Source organism: Thalassophryne amazonica, chromosome 14, assembly GCF_902500255.1.
Source record: "Thalassophryne amazonica chromosome 14, fThaAma1.1, whole genome shotgun sequence".
Taxonomy (NCBI): domain Eukaryota; kingdom Metazoa; phylum Chordata; class Actinopteri; order Batrachoidiformes; family Batrachoididae; genus Thalassophryne; species Thalassophryne amazonica.
Genome location: NC_047116.1, coordinates 37,434,415 through 37,462,164, shown reverse-complemented (window position 1 = coordinate 37,462,164; position 27,750 = coordinate 37,434,415). Strand labels below are relative to the sequence as shown.

General features: G+C 42.5%; 1 protein-coding gene across 2 annotated transcripts in view; it reads left to right on the top strand.

Annotated features, from left to right (window-relative positions):
- Positions 1 to 1,375: 1,375 nt before the first annotated feature.
- LOC117525376 (myc box-dependent-interacting protein 1) overlaps positions 1,376 to 27,750 on the top strand; it is a 56,335-nt gene continuing 29,960 nt past the window's right edge. The window contains exons 1-9 of one of the 2 annotated variants that reach the window (XM_034187224.1): positions 1,376 to 1,678; positions 2,241 to 2,321; positions 9,535 to 9,589; positions 9,709 to 9,803; positions 20,264 to 20,359; positions 21,518 to 21,628; positions 21,721 to 21,813; positions 21,918 to 22,003; positions 22,122 to 22,197. In XM_034187224.1, the coding sequence (XP_034043115.1) occupies positions 1,592 to 1,678; positions 2,241 to 2,321; positions 9,535 to 9,589; positions 9,709 to 9,803; positions 20,264 to 20,359; positions 21,518 to 21,628; positions 21,721 to 21,813; positions 21,918 to 22,003; positions 22,122 to 22,197 (780 nt within the window). In that variant the 5' untranslated portion in view covers positions 1,376 to 1,591. The remainder of the gene's footprint in view (positions 1,679 to 2,240; positions 2,322 to 9,534; positions 9,590 to 9,708; positions 9,804 to 20,263; positions 20,360 to 21,517; positions 21,629 to 21,720; positions 21,814 to 21,917; positions 22,004 to 22,121; positions 22,198 to 27,750) is intronic. The other variant, XM_034187225.1, reaches the window with a different exon arrangement.

Sequence of the window (27,750 nt, the reverse complement as noted above, 5' to 3'; positions counted from 1 at the left end):
ACAGATCCAGATCAAGGGGCAGGTCCTCACTTTGATCCCAAATGCCAAACTTTGATCCTGAGTTCTTCTATCCGTATTATGAGATTAAGGAATCAGGAATCAGCATCTAAATTTAGTAAGCGGGCTAAAAGTTTAGAAACATGATCAAGAATAAGTGGTGAGGATCAAAGGTCAATATCAACGTGGAGTAATCAGGATCAGAAGACATCAACCACAGTGGCGGCTCTAGGAAATTTTTGTTGGGGGGCTGAGAGGAGCTGGGGTAAAAGTTGGAGGAGCTCCACAAAATGTCATTGAAACGAACAATATATAGTAAATTGCTTTATAAATACCAAGGTATACGTTTTAGTCACCCGTGCTCCTCTAAAATGTGGTATCAATGCACACACACATCACTTAGAATGATTGCAAGTTCATTAAACCTGCACATAAGTATACAAACTGAATTCATTGAAATGGTGCTCAAGACAATGCATGGATTCAATCTTACACCAATCGTCTATATCAAAGATTTATTGCCAATTTGATAAAAGTAAGTAAAAGATATAGCCTGTCAGTCGCTATTCAAATTATTGGCAGAATTATTGGGGGGCTGAGGGGGAGCTTGGCTCATTATTGGGTGGGCTTAAGCTCCCCCAAGCCCCCTCTTGGTGCCGCCACTGGTCAACCAAGATTAAAGGCAGTGATCAGGATCAAAGTTAAAGATCAAAGATTAGTGATTAGGGCAAACTAAATGATGAGTAATCAGGGCAAAGGTCAATGAAAGATTATAAACCTGTTTTAGTTTCAATGGTCAGTGATCAAGATCAAAGTTCAGCTATCATGATAGCTGACCTTTGATCCTGCAGGATCAAAGGTCAGGAACATGATCAGAACTCAGCCATGGGAATCAAAGGTTTGAAGGTCAGCAATCACATTATAAATTCAGTGATCAAGGTCAAAGCTGAGTGACCACAATCACCTATCATGCTCAAAGATCATTGATCAGGATCAAGATTAAAAGTGAGTGTTCAGGACTGCATGACCACCGACTCCTGTGTACCAATTTGTGGAAAACAAAAATAATGTCTTTTCAGACAAGGGCAGCCCGTCCATTAGACTGCAATAAAGGTGAGACTTTGGTTTTGGGTTTAATTTGTGCTAAATATGGCTGTAGGGGCTTGGCAAGTGCTTGTGTCCCACTGATTATTAATCAGTTATCAAGGTTTTGTAGGAAAAACATTCAATATTGAAAAGCCACAAGTAAAAGACGTGTAAATTTTTTTTTTTTTTTTAACACGACACGGGTTTGCTGCCAGTTTTAATGTATATATTTTCCTGGCGTGGACGCGCAGAATGCCTCTGCGCCTTTAAGAGCATCTCTGACAACGCATCCTCCTCTGTCACGGACAGGCGCACCGCAGCTCAGCCGCGGAGAATATTCCACCGTTCTTGCCCCACACCATAAGATCGCAATAAGACATTTATCTCCGTCATTTCCCATATTTGGACATTGATGAGTTTAATTCGCCGGTGGCCGTAGCGGTCCATCCGATCGTTATCGCGTTGCTTTCCATCCTCCTCGCACCCAAAGGCTGATCTGCGCGTCAAGATGGCTGAGTTGAATTTGGGGAAGGGGCTGACTGCAGGGAAAGTGGCCAGTAACGTTCAGAAAAAACTAACCAGAGCTCAAGAAAAGGTAGGAGCTGCTCACAGACGCCTCGGTCTGTAAGATGAGAACGCTCAGGCCTGCGAGCCGCCAAACTCCGGTGCCGCATCCGGTGCCAAGGCGCAGTGTCGCATCACGACCTCGCCGTGATCAGACGAGCTGGTGTGTTATATTTGATGTGCGCTGCGGGGACGCACTCTTGACTTTTGTCAGCGTGCGCACTCGCCCACTCAGGTGCAGCTGTTTCACCTCTGCAGGCCTGTTTGACTGTTTTTAAATTCATTCCGGGTGGGCGCGTCACGCGTGTCTGACATATGGCGCGTGATCTGTTTCGCGTAACTGCAGCAGTAGTGATAATAAATACATCCACGCTACAACTAAAGGACAAGTGATAGTTGAAGGCTGAGCGTTCATGCACCTGCGTGTTATGCATCAAATGTATGACAGGGGGCGCTATTTCTCCATCTAGATATTCAGGGGCGCTGACAGAGAGGCTGTTCACGCCTTCACAGAAAATCTAAAAGTGTGATGTGTTTCTGCTGTCTGTTTGCCAAAAAAAGTGACCGCCAGTAACGGTTGATTTAATTGACAGGTTCTTCAAAAGCTTGGCAAAGCCGATGAGACCAAAGATGTCGCCTTTGAGGAGGGAGTGATCAACTTCAACAAACAATATGTGAGAACTGTTCCCCTAATGCACCCATAAATCAATTCACTTGTTAATTTCATGAGAACAGACAGAGCCTATACTGTGTAAACGTGAATAAACCTGAAAGGTTAAGGCAAACAGCTGCACATAAAACGATGTACCACAACATGGGAGAGATATATTGCGTTCCATTTGTACTTGAAAGTCAGAACTGACCAGTTATGCCCTCAAGGAATCCCCCATGAAGTCAGAGTTCCAACTCATCACCTAGTTTGTCTTCAATCACAATCCAAGATGGCTGCTCCTGGGCCATACTAAAATACGACATGGATAAAATGGGGCAAAATGGGTACTGATAATCTTGAAATGGAAGTAAAATGTAACAGATTGAACCAGACTGACTCCAAATAATTGCTTTCATTTAATTGTTTAGCTTTTGTTTTTGTGAGATGCGCTCAGTACATGTAGTAGGGGCAGGTGCGCCATCTGGCGTTCAAGAGATGAAACTTCAGTCAATGGGTCAGTCTTCTCCATTTTGCTATGTTTAACCCCCATTTCATTATAATCAGTCCCATTTCTCTTAAAAATAATTGAATAAAAGTAATTAATTGGATCATTTAATCATATTTGGAGTCTGTCTGGGTCAGTCTGCTCGATTTTGCTACATTTTACCCCCTTTTCGTAATTATTAGGTTCCATTTTGCCCCATTTCGTATTTTAGTATAGCCTCTGCTCTTAGCAGCAGCAGTATAGCGAAAGCTGTAATTTTAAATATTTTTTTTGGCACTTCTGTCTTTTTTGTGTACAATTTAGTAAACCAGGCAGAGATTATTGTCCTACTGCTGTCTCTGGACATGTTACTGCAATATTTTTATGTGTGAAATGCCACCTAATGTGCTGTTTGTCCACTGGTGCCACTAATATTGGCTAACCCTGTAGAAGTTGCTAACAGCAATGACTGGCTACACTGCACTACAAACCGAGCGGTAAATTAAAACACTAATGTAAGTTCTGTGCTGTCTGTCCTCTGTTAAAAAGTCTCTTTGGTTGCTCTCTATTCCAAAATCTTGGAGACATCCTGCTTTTTTTCCCCGACTTGTGGGGCTGTGTGGAAATGGAATGCGTTTTCCTCATTTGTGATGCCATTTCCAGTTTTGACTTATAACTTTCAAAGTAAATGGAGCACAGCAATAGGCCAAAATATGCAGTGCATCATGAGAAATTGCAGATATCGGAAAGCTGGAAATGAATGATCCACCATGTTTTTGTTTACTGTGTACAGAAAACATCAACAACTCACAGTTGCGATTCCAGCTAACTGTTTTCATTCCTTTGTGATAAAATCTGTAAACGTTTTCATTTGTGAATTTGTTTAGTGTTATTCACATTCACCACACATCAATTCTCTCCACCATCTTTGCTGCCCACGCTAATGTCAACGATGACACAGAAAACACCTCTCACCAGCAACCGCTTGCAATGTACAGTACTGTGAAAATGCAAATTTACTCAGCTTAGTTTGACAATAAAGGCACGTCTAATGATTCACAGACTTTAAATCGTTAGTCAAATGAAGTCACATTTGAAAGTTCAATATACTTAATAAGTTTGTTAAATATGTCTACAGGCAAAATAGAGTAAGAATTGCCTTCCCGTCTTTCCTCAAATAATTTGAATGTCAGCATCTTAACTCAAAAACAAGTTGGCATACAGGGGTAGTCAGGGACCAAACTACCAACCCCACAGTTTATGGACAACCTGCTCCACATCTTCACCAACAGTCAGCCCACAAATTCATCATACAGCTTTGCTATACATCCATTTTGTTTTGGTTTTTCCTGTTTGTGTTGGATTGTCACAGTATATCCAGCGCGTTGGATGCCCTGCCTGAAGCAGCTCCCAGTATACAAGGAGACTGTGGCAATGGTGGGCTTTGAACCCTTGACCATCTTGCCAAGAGGTCAGGGTGGTATCTCCAGTGATATAGCATCCATTCGGTGCAGGTAATTAACTGTTTGGTGAATATGGCAGGTTTTTCGTAAAGGTTGTTGGTCCAAACCTTCAGTATTTGTGTTCATCAAAGTGTGGATGTGAGCTGAAGTGGAGTGCTTGTTTTCAGAGCAGAAGGTTCCTGATTTGAGACCCCTCGTGCCCATTGTCCAAATCATGTGGAGTTGGGTCAGAAAGGGCATCTGGTGTAAAACTTGTGTCAAATCAACATGCAGATTTGTATCTGATCTATTGTGGTGACTCCAAGTGAAAATAGAAAAGGTGAAAGCACTGTTTTGTTTTGTTTTTTTTGTTTTTTTTACATGAAGCATACGTATGTTGGTCAGACTGTCTAGTGTGATTCTGAAAATCAAAAGAGTGGTGGTAAATATTGCCTTTAAGTGTGACGTAAGGTGGAGGAGAAAGAAGATTTAGAGTGAATTCGATGAGGTGTTAGAGTGTATACCCAAGGAAAACAGAGAAGTGTTTGGTGCTATCTACAATGGGCATGTTTGTGAAGGATGGTGTGAGGCGTAATAACAGTGAGAGAAATTTTGACGAGCAGATGGTGGTGTATTTTAAAAATGTAAATGACTGTGGTGAAAATGCATTTTTAGAAGAAGGCGGATCACAAAGTGATGCATTATGCTGAATTTCCATTATGATGTGTGTGGCAGATGGTAAACTAGTTATATTGTTTTCAATGAGAAAATGAGAGAACATTCCACCAGTGCTGACTGTGAAGGCATCACTCACACTGCAATGGTACATGCTTTAGGGCCCCTTCACACATAACACGATTGAAGCCATCTAGCACACAAAGGAGTTGAATTACATGCCATTCATGAAATATTGGAGCTGCCTCCATTCTGTAAACCTGTCGCATACAACTATTCATGCACACCAGTGGCCGAAAGACAGAGAGTGCCCTCTGAGAGCCCATTTGATCCTTCTCATGGCAGGTGTTGGCCAAATTCCAGGTGACACACACGAACGTCACATCCAACACCACTTTCTGAACACTTAGAAAATGTGTCGCCATTTGCTCTGTTAGCGTGAAAACTGTGAGCAGGCGATCACTGTTGAGCTGGCTGTGAAATTTGTGCCCCCACGAATGTGGCGTTGCAAAAAGCAACACACATGTGGCATGTGTGAGGGATCATACTTGTATTGTCCAATTGATAAGAGTGATTAAATATTGGACATTGCAGTGTTTTTTTTATGGTGTGTAGTTTTTATTTTTGTTTCTCCACAGCAGCTGCACAGTGTAGTTCTACACGTTCCAGCTGGTTTTATTTTTTTTTTATCTCCGCAGCAGCAGTGTGATGTGGTTCCACACGCTCCAGCTGCTCGCACTGTGTTCGTGCATGCCGTCGCAGCAGGATTGTTCACGCCTGCCTGACTGTGTGTCCCTCCCAACGTCAGCTCGATGTTTTTGGGGTTTGCTCATTCGGGCTGTTTTGCCATGATTTGCCCTGATTCCTACTTATTTGTATTATGTGTGAAGGGGTCCTTAGACATGTAAAATATATATTTATTTTCTGATTGCTGCAACAACAGTTTCAAACTGGATAGTCATTTACCTTTAATAATGGTGAAAAGAGGGCAGCACGGTGGCTTAGTGATTAGCACTGTTGCCTCACAGCGAGAAGGTCATGGGTTCAATTCCCGTGGCCTTTCTGTGTGGAGTTTGCATCATGTTCTCCCCGTGTTTGCGTGGGTTTCCTCCCACATCCAAAGACATGCGGGTTAGGTGGATTGGAATCTTTAAAATTGTCCGTAGGTGTGTGTGTGTGGGTGTGTCTGTGTTCATTTGTCTATTTGTGGCCCTGCAACAGACTAGCTTCCTGTCCTGGGTGTACCCCGCCTCGCGCTCTATGACTGCTGGGATGGGCTCCAGCCCCCCGCGACCCTTAATTGGACTAAGCGGTAGAAGATGAATGAATGAATGGTGAAAAGACACAGAAATTAGTCATTTTAGTGCACATACTTTGAGTTTCTATGAAACAAACAGAAATGGTATATACAATTTTATAAAGAGAAATTAAATGAGCATGCTTTAATCTAGCATTGTGCAAATATTGATAAAATGTTGTATTTTCCAATTAAAAAATATTTCCTTTCAAATAAACATTGCAGAATTAATGCCTTTCATGTCATTATAGCTTCTGCTGCTGCGGGTGATAATGTTTCTGCTGCAATGACTGGTATGATGGTTTTTCTACCATCAGGATGTGAATGCAGCATTAGAGTGGAGGACGGTGCACACAGGTGAACTATATGTTATACAGGAGATACAACTTGAAAAGATTGTAGACTGTGGCAGACGAGAGTGTAGCTAGGTAGCATCACATGGATTCTGTACAATGACTTTGGAGGTGAAGAAGAAAAAAGAGAGGACAAAGACCAAGGATCAGATGGTAAAAGCTGAAGGAGGAAGATTTTTGTCTGATATTCTGGGAACAAGTAAGATGGGTGCTCTGCAGTAGTGAAAAATATGCTGTTTGACTGGACAGCCACTATAGGAAAAGTGGTGTGGGAGACACTCATCAAGGTACTTGGTGTTACATCTGTACACCAGAAGGAAGACAAGGACATGTGCTGGTGGAATTAGGAAGTACAAGAAAGTAAACGAGGAAAAAGTTGGTGAAAAAGAACTGGGATCATCAGAGAGATGAAGAAATGGGACAGGAGTAAAGGGAGATGTGGTGTAATGTGTAAAGAGGTGGAAAATCAAAGGAAAGGGCATGTAGAGAGCTGTATGGGAAGTTGAACATTAAGGAAGGAGAAAACAACCTTTGTCCTTTGGCCAGACAGAGGGACAGAGGTGAAAAAGATGTGTAGCAGATGAGGGCGATAAAAGATACAGATCAAAATGTGCTGAAAAGTGAGGAGAGTGTGTTGAGAAGTTGGAGAGAGTATTTTGAGGAGCTGATGAATGAAGAAAAGGAGAGGGAGAGAAGGTTAGATGGTGCAGAGAGAGTGAATCAGGAAGCGTGACAGATTAGTAAGAAGGAAACAAGGACAGCTATTAATAGGATGAAGAGTGGAAAGGAAGTTGTTCCCGATAATATGCTGGTGGGAGTGTGTGGGTGTTTTGGAGAGATGGCAGTGGAGTTATTAACCAGGTTGTTCCATAAAATCTTGAAATGTGAGAGGATGTGTGAGGATTGGAGGAAAAGTGTTTTGGTATTGATTATCAAGATCAAGGGTGATATGCAGAGCTGCAAAAACTACAGAGGCACAAAGTTCATCAGCCACAGCATGAAGTTGTGGGAAAGAGTAGTAGAAGCTAATATGGTTTCATACCAAGAAAGAGCACTACAGATGCATTATTTGCTCTGAGTGTGTTGACGGAGAAGTCTAGAGAAGGCCAGAAGGAGTTACATAGTGTGTTAGTGGATTTCGAGAAAGCTTCTGACAGTGGTGCAGAGGAGTTGTGGTATTATTATGATGACATTGAGATAGTCAGAGATGTATGTGAGGGTGGTGAAAAAGGACAGTGTGTATGAACTCTGTGTGACAGCAGTGAGGTGTACACTAGGAATGATGGATGAGTTCAATAAGAAGGTGGGATTGCATCAAGGATTGCCTCTGAGCTCTTACTTGCTTTCTTGTTTTCAGTAGTAATGGACAGGTTGATGGAGAAAAAAAAAATCAAACAGGAGTCTCAATGGACTGTGATATTTGTGAATGACATTGTGATGTGCAGGTTGAGGTGAGCCTAGAGAGGTTGAAATAAGCTCTGAAGAGAAAGTGAATGAAGGTCAGTCAGCACAAGAGTAGTGCACAGGTGAGGTATCGGGTGTCGTTGCAATGTATCGAGGTGGTGCAGTTGATGTGTTGAAATAGTTGGGGTTAACTGTGTGGTAGAGAATGTGAGAGATAGTTTGAGCATCTGCAGACGAGGGATGCTGTGCATATCTGGAGAAGAATACTGAGGATGGAGCAGGAAGAGAACCCAAAGTAGAGGTTTATGGATGGCGCGAGGGAGGACATGCAGGTTGTTGGTAGGATGGGGGAAGATGCAGAGAACAGACAGAGATGGAGACTAATTAAGTTGAAGAAGCTCAAAAAGTCTGTGCAGTTTGCCGCTTATCTGGATCATGGTGGCAGCAGACCAAGCAGCTCATTCCACACTTCCCTGGGATCCTGTGGTGTTCCCAAGCCAGCTGGGAAATATAATCCCTCCAGCGTGTCCTGGGTCTTCCCCGGGGTCTCCTCCCAGTTCGACGTGCCTGAAAGACCTCCCTAGGGAGATGGCCAGGGGGCATCCTCACCAGATTCTTGGTTTGTTTATTTATTTTGCCATTAAAATTGGCCATCAATTATTCAAATACAATGACTTCTCAAGGCCAGGGCTTCTCAAAGTCTGGGGACTATTTAATTACAGCGCAGCAAACGAAGTCAGTAGGCTGAGCGAGTCCGAGTGAGGAGGATTGTAGATATCCCTCCGCTTAGCGCTTTACAGGCTGCTGCAGGCAGCGGAGGTGGGGGAGACCCGCTGCCGCTCGGTGACAACAGAGACTTTCACTTTCAGTCGCCAAACATCAGAAAAGTGTCCAGTAACGCCAAGAAAAATAGCTAGATTTGTCACTAGTTGCTTTTGAAAAAGTCGCCAGATTTCGCAAGAAAGTCGGCAAGTTGGCAACACTGAATGTAAACACATGCAACAAGAAATTAAATTTATGTTAAACAAGAAATTAAATAATTAATGAAATTATTCTGTATCGAATAACTACATTAATGACAATTCTGTCATTTGTAAAAAGTTAAAATATAACACATAACTTTTAATAATGCACTAATTCTGAAGTTTTGTAACAAACATACACAGATGCCAAAGGGATTATAGGTAAAATAGCCTCCACTAACACTGATTGGTTGATTAATTCTATGTAAAAACAAACACGTTAATGTGATGTGTGTGTTGGTTTACATACAAATGTGCTTTTGGAAAATATGCCATTTTTTTCATATGTAAAAAAAAGCCATTTGCAAAAGGCATGCTTGAACCACCTCAACTGGCTCCCTTTGATGTGAAGAAGCAGCGGCTCTACTTTCTGTGCAGTTGTTTGCCTTAAATTTGATAATTTTTCAACATTAAAAAAAAAATAGTGTATGTTGCCTTTCTAAAGTCAAATCACTACACATTCATATGCTCTCAAGAAGTTTGGATTATCTGAAAGTGTATTTATTGGAAGTACCTGCATTCTTATTTTGTGTTTTAAACTTCTTTTTTAATCTCCAGACTGAAGGCAGCAAACTACAGAGGGACCTAAGGGCATACCTAGAAGCAGTTAAAGGTGACCAACACAGCCCAAACAGACTCCTGCTCTCTGCACACATGCACCAAGATATAAAAACCAATGTTGTTGCCTTAACCTCTAATGGGCCACTAATGTAGAAGTATGTGTGTTGTCAGCCATGCACGAGTCCTCCAAGAACCTGCAGGCGTGTCTGGAGGATATGTACGAGCCAGACTGGTATGGCAAGAACGAAGTGGATTCCATTGTGGAGGTCAGAAACAGTGCTCTTGGCTGTGTGTAGTTTGCAGGTATTGTTTGCATGTGTGAAGGAGAAAGGACAAACTCCTTACAGAGGTCGTAGTCAATTTTTTTAGCTGTGCAGATGATTTAATCCTCATTCACAGCAGCTCTTTTTAAACTAGCAGTGCAGACAAAAATGTGTTGCTGCATTCGTATCGTCTCGTTCAGGAACAAAATGTCATCCTCAAATGATTCTTAGGTTAAAATCAATTTTGGTTCAGGTCAGGCTGAAGACGGGCTCCTAAACTAGAAAGTAGGAGGCGTTGCAGCAGCTATGCTAAGAATGCAAAAGTTGAATTGTAATTTGCGTGGGAATAATAAACAATACTGCTCGGCTGCAGCTCGTTCATCATTATTAAGGCTGGTAATATATTTTTTGGTGGAAAAACATCAACAACAAGAACAACAACAAAAGCTGACAAGCTGAATAGATTTTTTTACACCACAGATGACAGCCATCTCTAAAATATACAGAAATCTCTGTCTTGCTCTTGGGTTCCTTGTCAACAATGAAAGCGCACAGAGGCTTTGTTTGTGTGTGTGTCTAAAAACTGTCACTTTTGACAAATTGTAAAATGTATCTGTCATTTCTTCAAGAGTGAGAAGAAGCCATGAGGTGTCAAATTCTGGGCTCAGCTCTGGGTAAAATTCGACATCTCAACCTTTTAAAAGTAGCCATCTATTTGCTGCAGCGAGGTAAAACACAGGAATCTCCTTGGCCTTCTGCAGCTGCTGGGGTCCCCAAGAAGGGGTCACATATGTGCTGGATCAAGCACAGAGAAATGGGCCACATGACCAAAATGTCGTAGGTGATGTTCCCTCACAAGGAAAATTATACTCCTCATCTTCATCTCCCAAAGTAGTTGCTTGTTTGACATAAAGTCACTGGACTCAAGGACCCTCTGAAGTGACCTAGTACCAAATACATCTGTACATCACCAAAGATCACTTTTTGCTGTCCAGGTCTCGCAAACCATACAAGTAAGACAGGTGGCACCAGGACTTAGACCTTTGTTCTAAGATATTGGCATCACCAAAGATGTTTGTCCAGCAACCACATGACTCCATAATATAGGGTTGCCAGCTTTGGGACTTTGGATGGAGTGAGACTCTGTGCGCACATAGCGTGCGCCAAACATTTTTGGTAACCCTAATAAAAAAACAAAAAACAGTTCTCGTTTACTAAGAAAAATAATAATAGACGGGAAACTCTGATTCTTCTCTCCTCCTTCCTTCCTATTTCAGCAAGCTCATCTACAGGCATGTGAGAGACAAATGAAAAAAAATGCTTAAAATGGGTGGAGGTGAAGAGGGCCGTGATTGGGGGGGTCTGGGGAGGTCCCCAGATGCTGAAGGGTTTTAGCCATGCTAATGCTCCCCAGAACCATTTTCTGCAGTGAATTTGCATTGAGACATAGGGAAGATGGAGGCAGCTATTTATCCAACTCTTTACAAGCTGGACAAAATCTGTCTTCATATGCCAGCAGCTTCTTTGCTGTGTGAGTCTTCTCCAAAACTGAAGAGAAGGAACAGACTCAAGCAGAACACCACTGAAATGATCTTGCTTTTGAATAAAAACAAAAAACCTTTTGAAGCCCCCAAATCCCCTTCATTTTGTACAACTATGTTCATAATTTGTGGTACTTGCACAAAATTTCACAATTTCTATCTCTACTACATACAGTATTTTATGATCACACAATCAAAATGTAACAAGTATATCATTGTCTTTAAATGAAAATATACTCAAAATTTTCAAGATGCACATCGAACCTTTATTACTGTATTTAACATACATAACAGTGCCTGTTTCATTGTTCCATGCAAGTGCTATGTTAAAGATTGGCCAGCAGATGTCGCCATATGTAATTGCATCAAAGGCTTCTCAACACTGAACCATTTGGGTACAATTGTTTCCTATTGATTCAGTAGTTCAAAACGCTTCAGTTTCTCTGTAATAATTTAGCAAAAAAGTGCATCAGTGGCCACATTTTTTTAGAGCATGTGCACAGATAGACTTAACATCATGAATACTTGTGAACCAGGACAATAACGTACGACATTTCATCCATCTATCTATCTATCTATCTATCTATCTATCTATCTATCTATCTATCTATCTATCTATCTATCTATCTATCTATCTATCTATCTATCTATCTATCTATCTATCTATCTATCTATCTATCTATCTATCTATCTATCTATCTATCTATCTATCTATCTATCTATCTATCTATCTATCTATCTATCTATCTATCTATCTATCTATCTATCTATATTAGGGGTGTAATGATACGCAAAAATCACGCTTCGGTACCTCAGTTCTGAGGTCACGGTTTGTTTCATTTTCGGTACAGTATGGGAACAAAATGCAAAACCTAAATTTGCTTGTTGTTTAAACAAACAATTTATTGTAACATTATACAAACAGGAAAATAAAATAATTGCGAAGTGCTGCCTGGTAATAAGTTAAATAAAATGTTCTCAAATAAACAACAAATATATGAAATATTATAAATAATAAATTCCTAGACAAAACAAACAATAACAAAACCTTTGCACAAGTAAAGTGCAGCACAGCGGTTCCAGCATGAAGCCCTGTTCAATTTTATTCAACTTTCATATTTTTTGCCAGAAAAACTAACTTGTCAAAAACTGTCACACTCTATAAAGAATTTTTAAAAGAGAATTAATGTTAAAGAATCCCTTTACTTTTGTACACTTTATTTTACTGTATTTTCTATTGCTGTTTGTTTAATGTTTGTTAATACAGCTTTTTAAATAAAGTTTTGAAAACAAAAACATTGTGGGAGAGGCAGAAAATGAGTAAAACCACCTTAAAAATATTTAGAACCACAAATAAACTTGATTCTTGGTTTGTTTATTTATTTTGCCATTAAAATTGGCCATCAATTATTAAAATAAAATTACTTCTCAAGGCCAGGGCTTCTCAAAGTCTGGGGACTATTTAATCACAGCGCAGCAAATGAAGTCAGTAGGGTGAGTGAGTTCGAGTGAGGAGGATTGTCGATATCCCTCCGCTTAGCACTTTACATTTTGCTGCAGGCAGCGGAGGTGGGGGAGACCTGCTGCTACTCGGTGACAACAGAGACTTTCACTTACAGTCGCCAAACATCAGAAAAGTGTCCAGTAACGCCAGGAAAAGTCGTTAGATTTGTCACTAGTCACTTTTGAAAAAATAAGTCGTCAAGAGGGTTTGGAAAGTCGCCAGATTTAGCGAGAAAGTCGGCAAGTTAGCAACACTAAATGTAAACACATGCAACACGAACTCACCCGTGCACTGCCCTGTACTGAACCGAACGTCCCATACTGAAACGGTTCAATACAAATACATGTCGTTACACCCTTAATATATATATATATATATATATATATATATATATATATATATATATATATATATACGAGGGCTGTCCGTAAAGTATAGGTCCTTTTTATTTTTTTCAAAAACTATATGGATTTCATTCATATGTTTTTACGTCAGACATGCTTGAACCCTCGTGTACATGCGTGAGTTTTTCCATGCCTGTCGGTGACGTCATTCGCCTGTGAGCACTCCTTGTGGGAAGAGTCGTCCAGCCCCTCGTCAGAATTCCTTTGTCTGAGAAGTTGCTGAGAGACTGGCGCTTTGTTTGATCAAAATTTTTTCTAAACCTGTGAGACACATCGAAGTGGACACAGTTCGAAAAATTAAGCTGGTTTTCAGTGAAAATTTTAACAGCTGATGAGAGATTTTGAGGTGATTCTGTCGCTTTAAGGACTTTTCACGGTGCGAGACGTCGTGCAGCGCTCTCAGGCAGCGTCATCAGCCTGTTTCAAGCTTAAAACCTCCACATTTCAGGCTCTATTGATCCAGGACGTCGTGAGAGAACAGAGATGTTTCAGAAGAAGTCGGTTTCAGCATTTTATCCAGATATTCCACTGTTAAAGGAGATTTTTTTAATGAAAGACGCGCAGACGGGTCCGCGCATCGGGACGCAGCCGACGCGGCGCGGCGGCACAGGAAAAACACCTCCGTGTTGATAACCATTTGTTAAAATCCAGTTGGCTTTTGATGGCTTTCAGTGGAGTGAGTATATGAGAAATTGTTTATCAGCTGGAGATGTTCCAACTTGTCCTCAAGGCTTCCAACAGAGGTGTTTTTCCTGTGATGGAGCATCGCGGCGGCTGCGAGCCGACGCTGCAATCCGTCCGCACGTCTTTCATTAAAAAAATCTCCTTTAACAGTGGAATATCCGGATAAAATGCTGAAACCGACTTCTTCTGAAACTTCTCTGTTCTCTCACGACGTCCTGGATCAACAGAGCCTGAAATGTGGAGGTTTTAAGCTTGAAACAGGCTGATGACGCTGCCTGAGAGCGCTGCGTGACGTCTCGCACCGTGAAAAGTCCTTAAAGCGACAGAATCACCTCAAAATCTCTGATCAGCTGTTAAAATTTTCACTGAAGACCAGCTTAATTTTTCGAACCATGTCCACTTCGATGTGTCTCACAGGTTTAGAAAAAATTTTGATCAAACAAAGCGCCAGTCTCTCAGCAACTTCTCAGACAAAGGAATTCCGACGAGGGGCTGGACGACTCCTCCCACAAGGAGTGCTCACAGGCGAATGACGTCACCGACAGGCGTGGAAAAACTCACGCATGCGCACGAGGGTTCAAGCATGTCTGATGTAAAAACATATGAATGAAATCCATATAGTTTTTGAAAAAAATAAAAAGGACCTATACTTTACGGACAGACCTCGTATAAGGCAATGTATGTATGCAGTGCACAGCTAATCAGCTAACTGAAAAGTTATCTTTTACAAAGCTAAACCGATAAACCACCCAAACATTCGGAAGCTACAGCTAACCGATCACCGATAATTTTCAAAATTGATTTTTAAACCACGATCACAAACCCAAACAATAAATCACCACTTCTGTCTTTGTGCGCTGTGCCCCCTGCTGGAAGCTGCTGTTTACTACATATTTTACTCTACCACAGCAAAAAGAGCCTGACCACCAGTTATCACCAAAAAAAAAAAAAAAAAAAAAAATCATTATTCCTTAACCACATACAGGAGTTCCACTGTGAGGCAGAGGTCTTGGAAAATAAAGCAGTTTTGACGTATAAATGAAATTATTCTGTATAGAATACCTACATTAATGACAATTCTGTCATTTGTACAAAGTTAAAATATAACGCATAACTTTTAATTTTAAATAATGCACTAATTCTCAAGTTGTGTAACAAACACACACAGATGCCAAAGGGATTATGGGCAAAATAGACTCCGCTAACACAGATTGGTTGATTCATTCTATGTAAAAACATACACATTAATGTGATGTGTGTGTTGGTGTACATATAAATGTGCTTTTGGAAAATATGCCATTTTTTTCATATGTAAAAAAAGCCATTTCCAAAAGCTAAAAGTCAAGTTGTGATTTGACAACCGTCTGATATAACCTGATAATACTGCCATGAACACTCCTGGCCAGTAGATGGCAGTAGAGACCATGAAATCTTGCCAAAACAACTATTCCAAATAATCCATGTCTGCTACATTTAATCTGCGTGGAATTTAATAAGCACAAATCGAATTTCACTCCCCCCTTTTTTTTAACTCCCCCTCGAACTGCCACCTTATCGTGGTGGGGGAGTTTGCGTACCTGGTTGATCCTAGGGGCTATGTTGTCGGAGTCTTTGTGCCCCTGGTAGGGTCTCCCATGGCAAACAGGTATTGGGGACGGGTCAGACTAAGGACAGTTCAGAAGCTCCCATGACCAGTATGAAATCAAGGACTGAGACATCGCCCATTACGGCGGAGCCAGGGTCCCACCCTGGAGCCAGACCTGGGGTTGGGGCTTGTGCACGAGTGCCTGGTGGTCGGGCCGTAGCCCATGGGGCCTGGCCGGACCCAGCCTGAAAGAGCGATGTGGGCCCACCCTCCTGTGGGTTCACCACCTGCAGAGGAGGCCATGGGGATCAGGGGCAGAGAGGACTGGGTGGCGGTCGAAGGTGGGTGGCCCAGAGGCCCGTTCCGCGCTTACAGCCTCTGGCTGTCGGGACGTGGAATGTCACCTCACTGGGGGGGAAGGAGCCTGAGCTTGTGAGGGAGGTTGAGAGGTACCGACTAGAGATAGTCAGGCTCACCTCCATGCACAGCTAGGGCTCTGGTACCAAACTCCTGGAGAGGGGCTGGGTGCTCCACTTTTCTGCCGTTGTCCACGGGGAGAGGCGGCGGGCAGGGGTAGCATTGTTTATTGCTTCCCAGCTCAGTCGCCATGTGTTGGAGTTCACCCCGGTAAATGAGAAGGTCGCGTCCCTACGCCTTCGGGTCGGAGACAGGTCTCTCACTATTGTCTCAGCGTATGGCCCAAGCAGCAGTGCAGAGTACCCAAACTTCTTGGAGTCCCTGGGAGGGATACTAGATAGTGCTCTGACTGAGGACTCCATTGTTCTCCCGGGGGACTTCAACACCCATGTGGGTGGCGACAGTGAGACCTGGAGGGGGGTGATCGGGAAGCATGGCCTCCCCGATCTGAACCAGAGTGGTGTTCAGTTGTTGGACATCTGTGCTAGCCACAGTTTGTCCATCACGAACATCAAGTTCGAGCACAAGGGTGTCCATAAGTACACATGGCACCAGGACACCCTGAGCCATAGGTCGATGATTGACTTTGTAGTCATCTCATCTGACCTTCAGCTACGTGTCTCAGACACTCGGGTGAAGAGAGGGGCTGAGCTGTCGACCGATCACCACCTGGTGGTGAGTTGGATCTGCTGGGAGGGGAGGAAGCCGGTCAGACCTGGCAGGCCTATATGTATCGTGAGGGTCTGCTGGGAACGACTGGCGGAACCTTCTGTCAGTGAGGTCTTCAACTCCCACCTCTGGGAGAGCTTCTCCCAGATCCCGAGGGAGTTTGAACACATGGAGTCTGAGTGGACCATGTTCTCCACCTCCATTTTCGATGCGGCCACTTGTAGCTGTTGTTGCAGGGTCTCTGGTACCTGTTGCGGCGGCAATCCCCGAACCTGGTGGTGGATGCTGGAAGTAAGGGACGTCGTCAAGCTGAAGAAGGAGTCCTACTTGTGTTTGTTGGCAGGTGGGACTCCAGAGGCAGCTGACAGGTACCGGCAGGCCAAGCGTGCTGCAGCCTGTGCGGTCACAGAGGCAAAAACTTGGGTCTGGGAGGAGTTCAGGGAGGCCATGGAGGAGGACTGTCAGTTGGCCTTGAAGAAATTCTGCCAAACCGTCCGACGCATCTGGAGGTGGAAGCAGCTCCCCACCAACACTCTCTACGGTGTGGGTGGGGAGCTGTTGACCCTGACTGGGGATGTTGTCGGGCGGTGGAAGGAATACTTCGAGGGTCCCCTCAATCCCATCATCATGTCTTCCGAAGAGGAAGCAGAGACTGGGGACTCAGAGTCTGACTCATCCATAACCCAGGCCGAAGTCACCGAGGTGGTCAGAAAGCTCCTTGGTGGCAAGGCTCCTGGGGTGGATGAAATCCGTCCGGAGTACCTAAAGTCTCTGATGTTGTGGGTCTGTCTTGGTTGACATGTCTCTGCAACATTGCGTGGCTATTGCGGACAGTGCCTCTGGATTGGCAGACCGGGGTTGTGGTCCCTCTCTTTAAAAGGGGGACCGGAGGGTATGTTCCAACTACAGGGGGATCACACTCCTCAGCCTCCCCGGTAAGGTCTATTTCAGAGTACTTGAGAGGAGAATTTGACCGATAGTCGAACCTCGGATTCAGGAGTAGCAGTGTGGTTTTTGTCCTGGTCGCGGCACACTGAACCAGCTCTACACCCTCCATCGGGTGCTCGAGGGTTCATGGGAGTTCACCCAACCAGTCCACATATGTTTTGTGGATCTGGAGAAGACGTTCGACTGTGTCCCTCGAGGCGCCCTGTGGGGGGTGCTCCGGGAGTACGCGGTCTGTGGTCCTTTGCTAAGGGCTATCCAGTCCCTGTCCGCCCGCAGCAGGAGCTTGGTTCGCATTGCCGGTAGTAAGTCAAGCCTGTTTCCAGTGCACGTTGGCTTACGCCAGTGCTGCCCTTTGTCACTGGTTCTTTTCATTACCTTTATGGACAGAATTTCTGGGCAGTCAGGGTGTAGATGGGGTCCAGGTTGGGAACCACAGAATCTCGTCTCTGCTGTTTGCAGACAATGTGGTTCTGTTGGCTTTGTCAAATCAGGACCTTCAGCATGCACTGGTGTGGTTTGCAGCCGAGTGTGAAGCGTCCGGGATGAAAATCAGCACCTCCAAATCCAAGGCCATGGTTCTCGACCGGAAGAAGGTGCTTTGCCACTTCAGGATGGTGGATTGACCTTGCCTCAAGTGGAGGAGTTTACATTTCTCGCGGTCTTGTTCACGAGAGAGGGACGGATGGAGCGTGAGATTGACAGACGGATCGGTGCAGTGTCTGCAGTGATGCGGTCGCTGTATCGGACCATCGTGGTGAAGAGAGAGCTGAGCAGGGTTGCAAAGCTCTCGATTTACAGAACGATCTACGTTCCAACCCTCACCTATGGTTATGAGATTTGGCTCATGACCGAAAGAACAAGATCGGGAGTACAAGCGGCCGAGATGAGTTTCCTCCGCAGGGTTTCTGGGCGCTCCCTTAGAGATAGGGTGAGGAGCTCGGAGTTGAGCCGCTGCTCCTCCACGTTGAAAGGAGCCAGCTAAGGTGGCTCGGGCATCTTTTTTAGATGCCCCCTGGACCCCTCGCTGGAGAGGTGTTCTGGGCACGTCCATCAGGAGGAGGCCCCGGGGAAGAGCCAGGACACATTGGAGTGACTATGTCTCGCTGCTGTCTTGGGAATGCCTCGAGGAGCTGGGGGAGGTGTGTGTGGATCGGGAGGTCTGGGCGGCTTTGCTTGAGCTGCTGCACTCGCAACCCGACCTCGGATGAAGTGGAAGAAAATGGATCGATGAATGGATGGACAAACCGAATTTCAGACATCTTATATATATTACTCTGGAACAAAGATGACAAACAGTGTTGTAAAGGACAATAAACAGGACGTTGTAGAGCAAACAGGAAGCGATTGCAGCTCACAGTAAATCCAATTGAAAATAATGGAGAAGCAACCTGAGCTGCATCTGGCATTTTTACATAGAACAAACACAATAACAACATCTATAAACACAGAGAATATATTCATGAGAGTTTTAGGCACAATATACAAAGGGTTTAATGCTGTTTTCCGTGTGGAGCCTGATCAGAGCATCTCAAATTCATTTCTCCTGTCCTGAACTATTACAGTACCCATAATGCACTGCGCACACACCATGTCCACACTAAAATGTTTAAAATTAGTGCAATCCTTTAAAACTAAAGCTTCAGATGTATATATATATATATATATATATATATATATATATATAAAAGTAGGAAATGGGGGATTTCAGAACATACAAATGTTAACTAAAATTTTCTTTTTAGTTTAAATTAAAATGTTCTTTCTTTCTTTCTTTCTTTCTTTCTTTCTTTCTTTCTAAAAAAAAAAACTGTTGGACATTTGACTACTGCAGCACATGTACTTGATTTTTACCGTTTCAAATAATATACAGTGGAATAAAAAATTGGGGAAGCATACACATTTCTACTTTCACATTTTTATTTTTTGTGACATTAGTTTAACAAAGAGAATTCAACTTTCTGAATATCAAAAATCCTTAAATGCATGGCCATTGAAAACAAATCTGTACAACATGATGTAAATCAAATACAAGTAACAAAGCCAAAATAAGTCATTGTATCGCTATTCTTTCATATAGTACAACTAAAATGTCACTTTTACAGCCAGTTTTATTTAACAAATCAGAGGATGGATACATGAACATCTCCAAGTGAATGGACTGCATTTATATAAATCATTGCAAAATACAGTATAAACAGTAAGGTAAATCTGTCTGGAGTAGACAGTTCTGGAGTAGACAGGGGGAGGCCACCAAGATACCTATGGCAACTTTGAAGGAGTTATAATATTTTGTGGCTGTGATTAGTGAAATTATTCATAATGTAACACTTATTTGTTGTGTCACCATTCAGAATATCAATGTAAAATGGAATACAGGAGGAATTATCTCCAAGAAAGATTAAAATCTATGCTCAAGACTCATGTGTCTTTTTGAACAACAACAAAAATCTTTCCTCATTCCACTCTATCAGGAAGCTGGCTTCACTTTTCAAAACTTGTTTAATTGGCAGTCTTTTATCCAATCTGTGAGATACATGCCCCTCAGCTGCACCTGCTACTTTGGAAAAAAATGGCCCTGATTTGTGGATTTATTTGGATATGCTGGGCATAATTAAAATTACAGTTACCATTCTGTAATGCTGAAACACAGAACTGATCAGGTCGGGTGATGTTCTGAAAGTTGATTGTCTTTTTGTTTGACCGTGCTGTAGGACTGTGATGTTCTCTGGACAGACTACCACCAGAAGTTGGTTGACCATGCACTCATCTCCATGGATACATACCTGGGCCAGTTCCCTGATATCAAGGTAACTATGCAGTGCCCACACAGCTTTCTTTCCACATTCTCATATTGTAAAGTTACCAGTGTTTTCAGTGATGTTGATAAATTAATAAAATACAGTGGTCCCTCGCTATAACGTGGTTCACCTTTCGCGGCCTCGCAGTTTCGCGGATTTTTTAGTGCAATTTTGCATGCTTTTTTTTTTTTAACAGCGCATTGTGTTCTGCATCCTTATCAGGCAGGCGGGTCGCGGCACCGGTCGACATCACAGCAATTGCTCTCACTGCCTCTGATGCGCTATCTGCGGGCTTGGTAAACGCAGCAGCGTGCCACTCATTTCCTCTCTGCTGTGTGGAACTGCGCCAAATCTGGCAACAGGTCCAGAGACTACGCTCGCTGTTTTGATGCGGATGTTGACCACAGCCGCAGAGCTCCATGGCCACCGAGAGAGGACTTGGATTCTTTGCGGGTCCCGCAGCCGTACCCCCGGAGGCAGTGAGCAAAGGGAGAGCATGCGCATTGTGTTCTGCGTGTGTCTGTTTATAATCTTCTCGCACAGAAGAAAAAAGAGAGTGTTTACACAGGAGAGAAAAGTGAGAAAATGTTAATGCCTGTTTCAGAAAAGTGTATAAAGTGTGTAGTGAGGGGTTTTATAACCTTAAAACATCTATAATAATTGCAAAAAATAGCGCTGACTACTTCGCGGATTTCGCTTATCGTGGGTTATTTTTTAGAACGTAACTCCTGCGATAAATGAGGGACCACTGTAGTCTCAAGTTGTTATAAAAACTGCAATAAAATCTTTTCTTTGCTCATAACTGAAAGTTCAAAAACTGTCAAAATGGAATCGAAGATGCCATGTTATACATTTTTTGAGAAAACTAATATACTGTTGGTTAGGACGGTGTGTGTGTGAGTGTGTGTGGGTGGGGGGGGTCCATTTACCAGCTGAGCAAATCTCACAGAGAAGGCAGCATTCCAAATAAGGACTTTGGTACATATGTCAAAGATGTCTAAAACAAGTCACTGCAGGCCTATGTTTTTCTTTTATTTGTAGAATTTCTGCATTCATGGATATGGAACTGTGGAACATTCCACATGTTCAACATGAAATCCCAGCTATCTTTATCTGTAAAACCAATTTTTTATAACTTGATCCCTTTAACTCCTCTGTTACTGCCAGGCTCGTATCGCTAAGAGGGACAGGAAGCTAGTTGACTATGACAGCGCCAGGCACAACTATGCTGCCACACACAAGGCAAAGAAAAAGGACGGAGGCATTAAAATCACCAAGGTAAATTAAATGATCATTCCAGTGTTTTGGAAGTTAAATTATTTTTGATGTTCATCATTACCTGTGCCATGTTTATTTTTGTTCCCTTTCAGCCTTCCTCTTTGTTGGAGAGAGCCACTCCATCTTGGGCTCAGGGGATTTTGTCTGCACACAATGTAGCTCAGACCAGCCTGTCCAGGAGTCAGGTACACATACATGCGCACACACACGCACTGAGAAAAACATGCTGTGACCAGCAAAAGATGTGTCCTGCTGCTCTGAGATACAATGTGGATTTTGTGTGTTTCAGGCAGAGGAGGAGTTAGAGAGAGCGCAGAAGGTGTTCGAGGAGATTAATGTCGATTTGCAGGAGGAGTTACCGTCCCTCTGGAACAGGTTTGTTATTAGCGCCATAACTGACTTCATTGGTGCTCAGCGGAAATTAAAATGGACATTTTTAGCTTCCATTTCTTCCTAAAACATTTCTTATTTTGTCTCTTTTGTCTCTCTGTAGTCGCGTTGGGTTTTATGTGAGCACGTTCCAGAGTTTGGCCGGATTTGAGGAGAAGTTTCACAAAGAAAAGAGTAGGGTGAGATTCAGAATGCCATCAGAAGCAAACAAATCAAAGTCATTAAAAAAAATCAATGCTATATGTGTATATATGTATAAAAACCTCAATGTAATCAATACAATCAATTACAATCAATTTTTTTATATAGTGCCAAATCACAACAAACAGTTGCCCCAAGGCGCTTTATATTGTAAGGCAAGGCCATGCAATAATTATGTAAAACCCCAACGGTCAAAACGACCCCCTGTGAGCAAGCACTTGGCTACAGTGGGAAGGAAAAACTCCCTTTTAACAGGAAGAAACCTCCAGCAGAACCAGGCTCAGGGAGGGGCAGTCTTCTGCTGGGACTGGTTGGGGCTGAGGGAGAGAACCAGGAAAAAGACATGCTGTGGAGGGGAGCAGAGATCGATCACTAATGATTAAATGCAGAGTGGTGCATACAGAGCAAAAAAAGAAAGAAACAGTGCATCATGGGAACCCCCCAGCAGTCTACGTCTATAGCAGCATAACTAAGGGATGGTTCAGGGTCACCTGATCCAGCCCTAACTATAAGCTTTAGCAAAAAGGAAAGTTTTAAGCCTAATCTTAAACTAGAGAGGGTGTCTGTCTCCCTGATCTGAATTGGGAGCTGGTTCCACAGGAGAGGAGCCTGAAAGCTGAAGGCTCTGCCTCCCATTCTACTCTTACAAACCCTAGGAACTACAAGTAAGCCTGCAGTCTGAGAGCGAAGCGCTCTATTGGGGTGATATGGTACTACGAGGTCCCTAAGATAAGATGGGACCTGATTATTCAAAACCTTATAAGTAAGAAGAAGAATTTTAAATTCTATTCTAGAATTAACAGGAAGCCAATGAAGAGAGGCCAATATGGGTGAGATATGCTCTCTCCTTCTAGTCCCCGTCAGTACTCTAGCTGCAGCATTTTGAATTAACTGAAGGCTTTTTAGGGAACTTTTAGGACAACCTGATAATAATGAATTACAATAGTCCCAGCCTAGAGGAAATAAATGCATGAATTAGTTTTTCAGCATCACTCTGAGACAAGACCTTTCTGATTTTAGAGATATTGCGTAAATGCAAAAAAGCAGTCCTACATATTTGTTTAATATGCGCTTTGAATGACATATCCTGATCAAAAATGACTCCAAGATTTCTCACAGTATTACTAGAGGTCAGGGTAATGCCATCCAGAGTAAGGATCTGGTTAGACACCATGTTTCTAAGATTTGTGGGGCCAAGTACAATAACTTCAGTTTTATCTGAGTTTAAAAGCAGGAAATTAGAGGTCATCCATGTCTTTATGTCTGTAAGACAATCCTGCAGTTTAGCTAATTGGTGTGTGTCCTCTGGCTTCATGGATAGATAAAGCTGGGTATCATCTGCGTAACAATGAAAATTTAAGCAATACCGTCTAATAATACTGCCTAAGGGAAGCATGTATAAAGTGAATAAAATTGGTCCTAGCACAGAACCTTGTGGAACTCCATAATTAACTTTAGTCTGTGAAGAAGATTCCCCATTTACATGAACAAATTGTAATCTATTAGACAAATATGATTCAAACCACCGCAGCGCAGTGCCTTTAATACCTATGGCATGCTCTAATCTCTGTAATAAAATTTTATGGTCAACAGTATCAAAAGCAGCACTGAGGTCTAACAGAACAAGCACAGAGATGAGTCCACTGTCCGAGGCCATAAGAAGATCATTTGTAACCTTCACTAATGCTGTTTCTGTACTATGATGAATTCTAAAACCTGACTGAAACTCTTCAAATAGACCATTCCTCTGCAGATGATCAGTTAGCTGTTTTACAACTACCCTTTCAAGAATTTTGAGAGAAAAGGAAGGTTGGAGATTGGCCTATAATTAGCTAAGATAGCTGGGTCAAGTGATGGCTTTTTAAGTAATGGTTTAATTACTGCCACCTTAAAAGCCTGTGGTACATAGCCAACTAACAAAGATAGATTGATCATATTTAAGATCGAAGCATTAAATAATGGTAGGGCTTCCTTGAGCAGCCTGGTAGGAATGGGGTCTAATAAACATGTTGATGGTTTGGATGAAGTAACTAATGAAAATAACTCAGACAGAACAATCGGAGAGAAAGAGTCTAACCAAATACCGGCATCACTGAAAGCAGCCAAAGATAACGATACGTCTTTGGGATGGTTATGAGTAATTTTTTCTCTAATAGTTAAAATTTTGTTAGCAAAGAAAGTCATGAAGTCATTACTAGTTAAAGTTAATGGAATACTCAGCTCAATAGAGCTCTGACTCTTTGTCAGCCTGGCTACAGTGCTGAAAAGAAACCTGGGGTTGTTCTTATTTCCTTCAATTAGTGATGAGTAGAAAGATGTCCTAGCTTTACGGAGGGCTTTTTTATAGAGCAACAGACTCTTTTCCAGGCTAAGTGAAGATCTTCTAAATTAGTGAGACGCCATTTCCTCTCCAACTTACGGGTTATCTGCTTTAAGCTACGAGTTTGTGAGTTATACCACGGAGTCAGACACTTCTGATTTAAAGCTCTCTTTTTCAGAGGAGCTACAGCATCCAAAGTTGTCTTCAATGAGGATGTAAAACTATTGACGAGATACTCTATCTCCCTTACAGAGTTTAGGTAGCTACTCTGCACTGTGTTGGTATATGGCATTAGAGAACATAAAGAAGGAATCATATCCTTAAACCTAGTTACAGCGCTTTCTGAAAGACTTCTAGTGTAATGAAACTTATTCCCCACTGCTGGGTAGTCCATCAGAGTAAATGTAAATGTTATTGTAAATGTAAAGTCAATGTACAGTCTTTTATTGACCTGTGCCAAGGAAGTTGTGCTCCCATCAGTGTGATTTTGTTGCGTTATTGCTTTGTTAGCAGAACCACAAAAATATAATAATAAGCAGTGGTGGGCACAGCTAACCAAAAAGTTAGCTTTGATAACCATTAATCAGATAACTGAAAAGTTATCTTTTATGACGATAAACCGATAAACTGCTAAAAAATTTATCTTTATTACAGATAACCGAAAACCGATAACTATTAGTATTGATTTGATGTGGCCACATCAGATTACAGTGTCGGCTTCCGACAAACCAGTTTCACTTTAAGCGCCGCAGGGGCTGCTGGGTAAATTCAAGGATGACAAACACAAAGAATGCATGAAAAATTAATAAACAAACAAACAAAAAATAAAATAAATAAAACCCCAAACACTGTCATCATCTTTCAAAAGCAATAAAACATAGCATTAGAAGTCACAGTTCATCTCGGTATTAGATACATCGTCATTTACGAGCTTTGAACCCTGCTACTTAAACAACCGAAATACATCCATTAATGCATTGATTGGCAGAGTAAAATACAAGTAGTAAATATTAATTCTTACCTGTTAGTTTCAGTGGGATTCATCTGAATAAATAATCCACATAAAGCGTCCTTTTTTAAAATCCAAAACAGTGTCGAAACGTGATGAAAAGTCTCTCCCTCTGTACACACAGCTGCGCCATGAGAGCTCCTCTCCCCCACTGAGTCTTGGCAAATAAATTACAGCCACAAAGAAATAAAATAAAATAATGTTGAAATTAGTCTGTTTTGTTTTTGTGTCGAGTGGACAAGTCACTGTAATGTCCAAAGTGAACCTGAACTACACTACCCACAATGCCCCCCGCGTCGACCGGCCAATCACGTTTTGCGCTTAATGATGATATCAGCAAGCAACGGGCAGCCAGTCTGCTCAGTGGCTATAAACACAACATAAATGGACTAAAATGTTTGATTTTAGGGTTTACAAACATTAAACTTTACCAGCAAAGAAAAAATCAGAACTAAATTTATCGGAAGATAATTGGTGGTGGTTTTAAAACTTATCTGAAAAGCTAATCTGTGACTGTGCCAACCCCCCCAACACACACAAATGACATGTAAGAGTGCGGTGTGTCCCCCCTCCAAACACAAATGTGTCCCCCACATACACACACCATCATCCAACAATGTCAGGTGTGGCTGCGTGTCCCATAGTGCGATTGCTGTCCAGTGCAGTGAGCAGCTGGAACAGCTGACTGCTGTGTACTCGCAGCTCAGCTGGAGGAAATATGTCTTGCCATCAACAACATAAACAACACTCCAGCCTTGCACATGTGTGGGTGGGCTGTCATGCTCTCGTCAATTTCAGCTGACAGCGGCTCAGTGCACATGACGTGTTAAATTAAAAACATAGAGAACAGGACAGTTAAATAAATACATCCAACAATAACTACATACATAATTACATAACAGATACATAACAAATAATCACATTACAAAGGAACAGAGAGTGAGACTGTGGTGTTTGAGTTGAGTTTATTCGGTAAGGTGGGCATGTCTGTGCGAGCCGCTGCTGTTGAGATCTGTGGACCTGCAAGTCACAGCTGGAGAACAGGTCCCATGTTATGACGGATATGACCATACAACTCTCCACCATGAGGCATGTGCATGTGCTTGATGTCCTCACGTGGAAATACATAAAAACATGTATCGCCTTTGCAACAGGCTGGAGCGACCACACAGCGCATATTGGCAGGCTGTGCCATGTGAAAAGGACCGTTTGATCATGAGTACACTCAGCTGTCAATCTGAATGTCACCTTACCCACGTGAGCTATGGTCCGCATGATGCGGTGTCCCTCAGCGTGCCACTCACTGGACACACGCACTGTGCCAACTAGACACGCAGGGCCAGCAGACGTTGACATGATATGAGCGCACTGCGTCATTCATGTCGTTTCATGTCATTTCATGACTTGACGTCTATGACCATGGGTCTTATACAGAGGAACAGAAGGATCATACTTGTATTGTGTGCTTGATAAGTGGAATTAAATATTAGAAATTGCAGTGTTTTTTTTTTTGGTGTATGGTTTTTTTGTTTTCCCGCACAGCAGCAACGCAATGTGGTGCCACACATTTCATGTGCTCGCACTGTGTTCGTGCACACTCATACGCGTGCACAAAACCGTCGCTGCGGTATTATGCACACCTGTCTGACCGTGTGTCCCTCCCAACAGCAGGTGGAATGTTTTGCGTTTCCCCATTTAATTTTTTTGTTTGCAGTTTTTTGGCTGTGTTCTGCTTCTTTTGCCCAATTTTGTTATGTGTGAAGGGGCCCTAAGATATGGAATTTTGGAACACACAGAAGCCCTGCACAGGGCCGAGGATGAACAAGAAGTCTGTGGGGTATAGAGCCTTCTCCTTCCGTGGTCCGACTCTTTGGAATGATCTACCTGCTGTTATTCGGCAGTCTGACACGGTGGAGACTTTTAAATCAAGACCGAAGACCCGCTTTTTTAGACTGTCTTATCATTAATTTAATTTGTTTGTGTTTGCTTTGTAATTTCCTTTTATTCTTCTGTGTTTTATCTTTTTATTGTGCTTTTCTTGCTTTTAATTTTGATTTTAGATTAATTTGTGTTGTTGTGAATTGTGTGAAGTGCCTTGGGGCGACTTTGTCGTGAGTTGGCGCTGTATAAATTAATAAATTGAAATTGATTGAAAGTGAATTTTATTGAACACGCACATTTTCAAGCCAATGGGGCTATGAC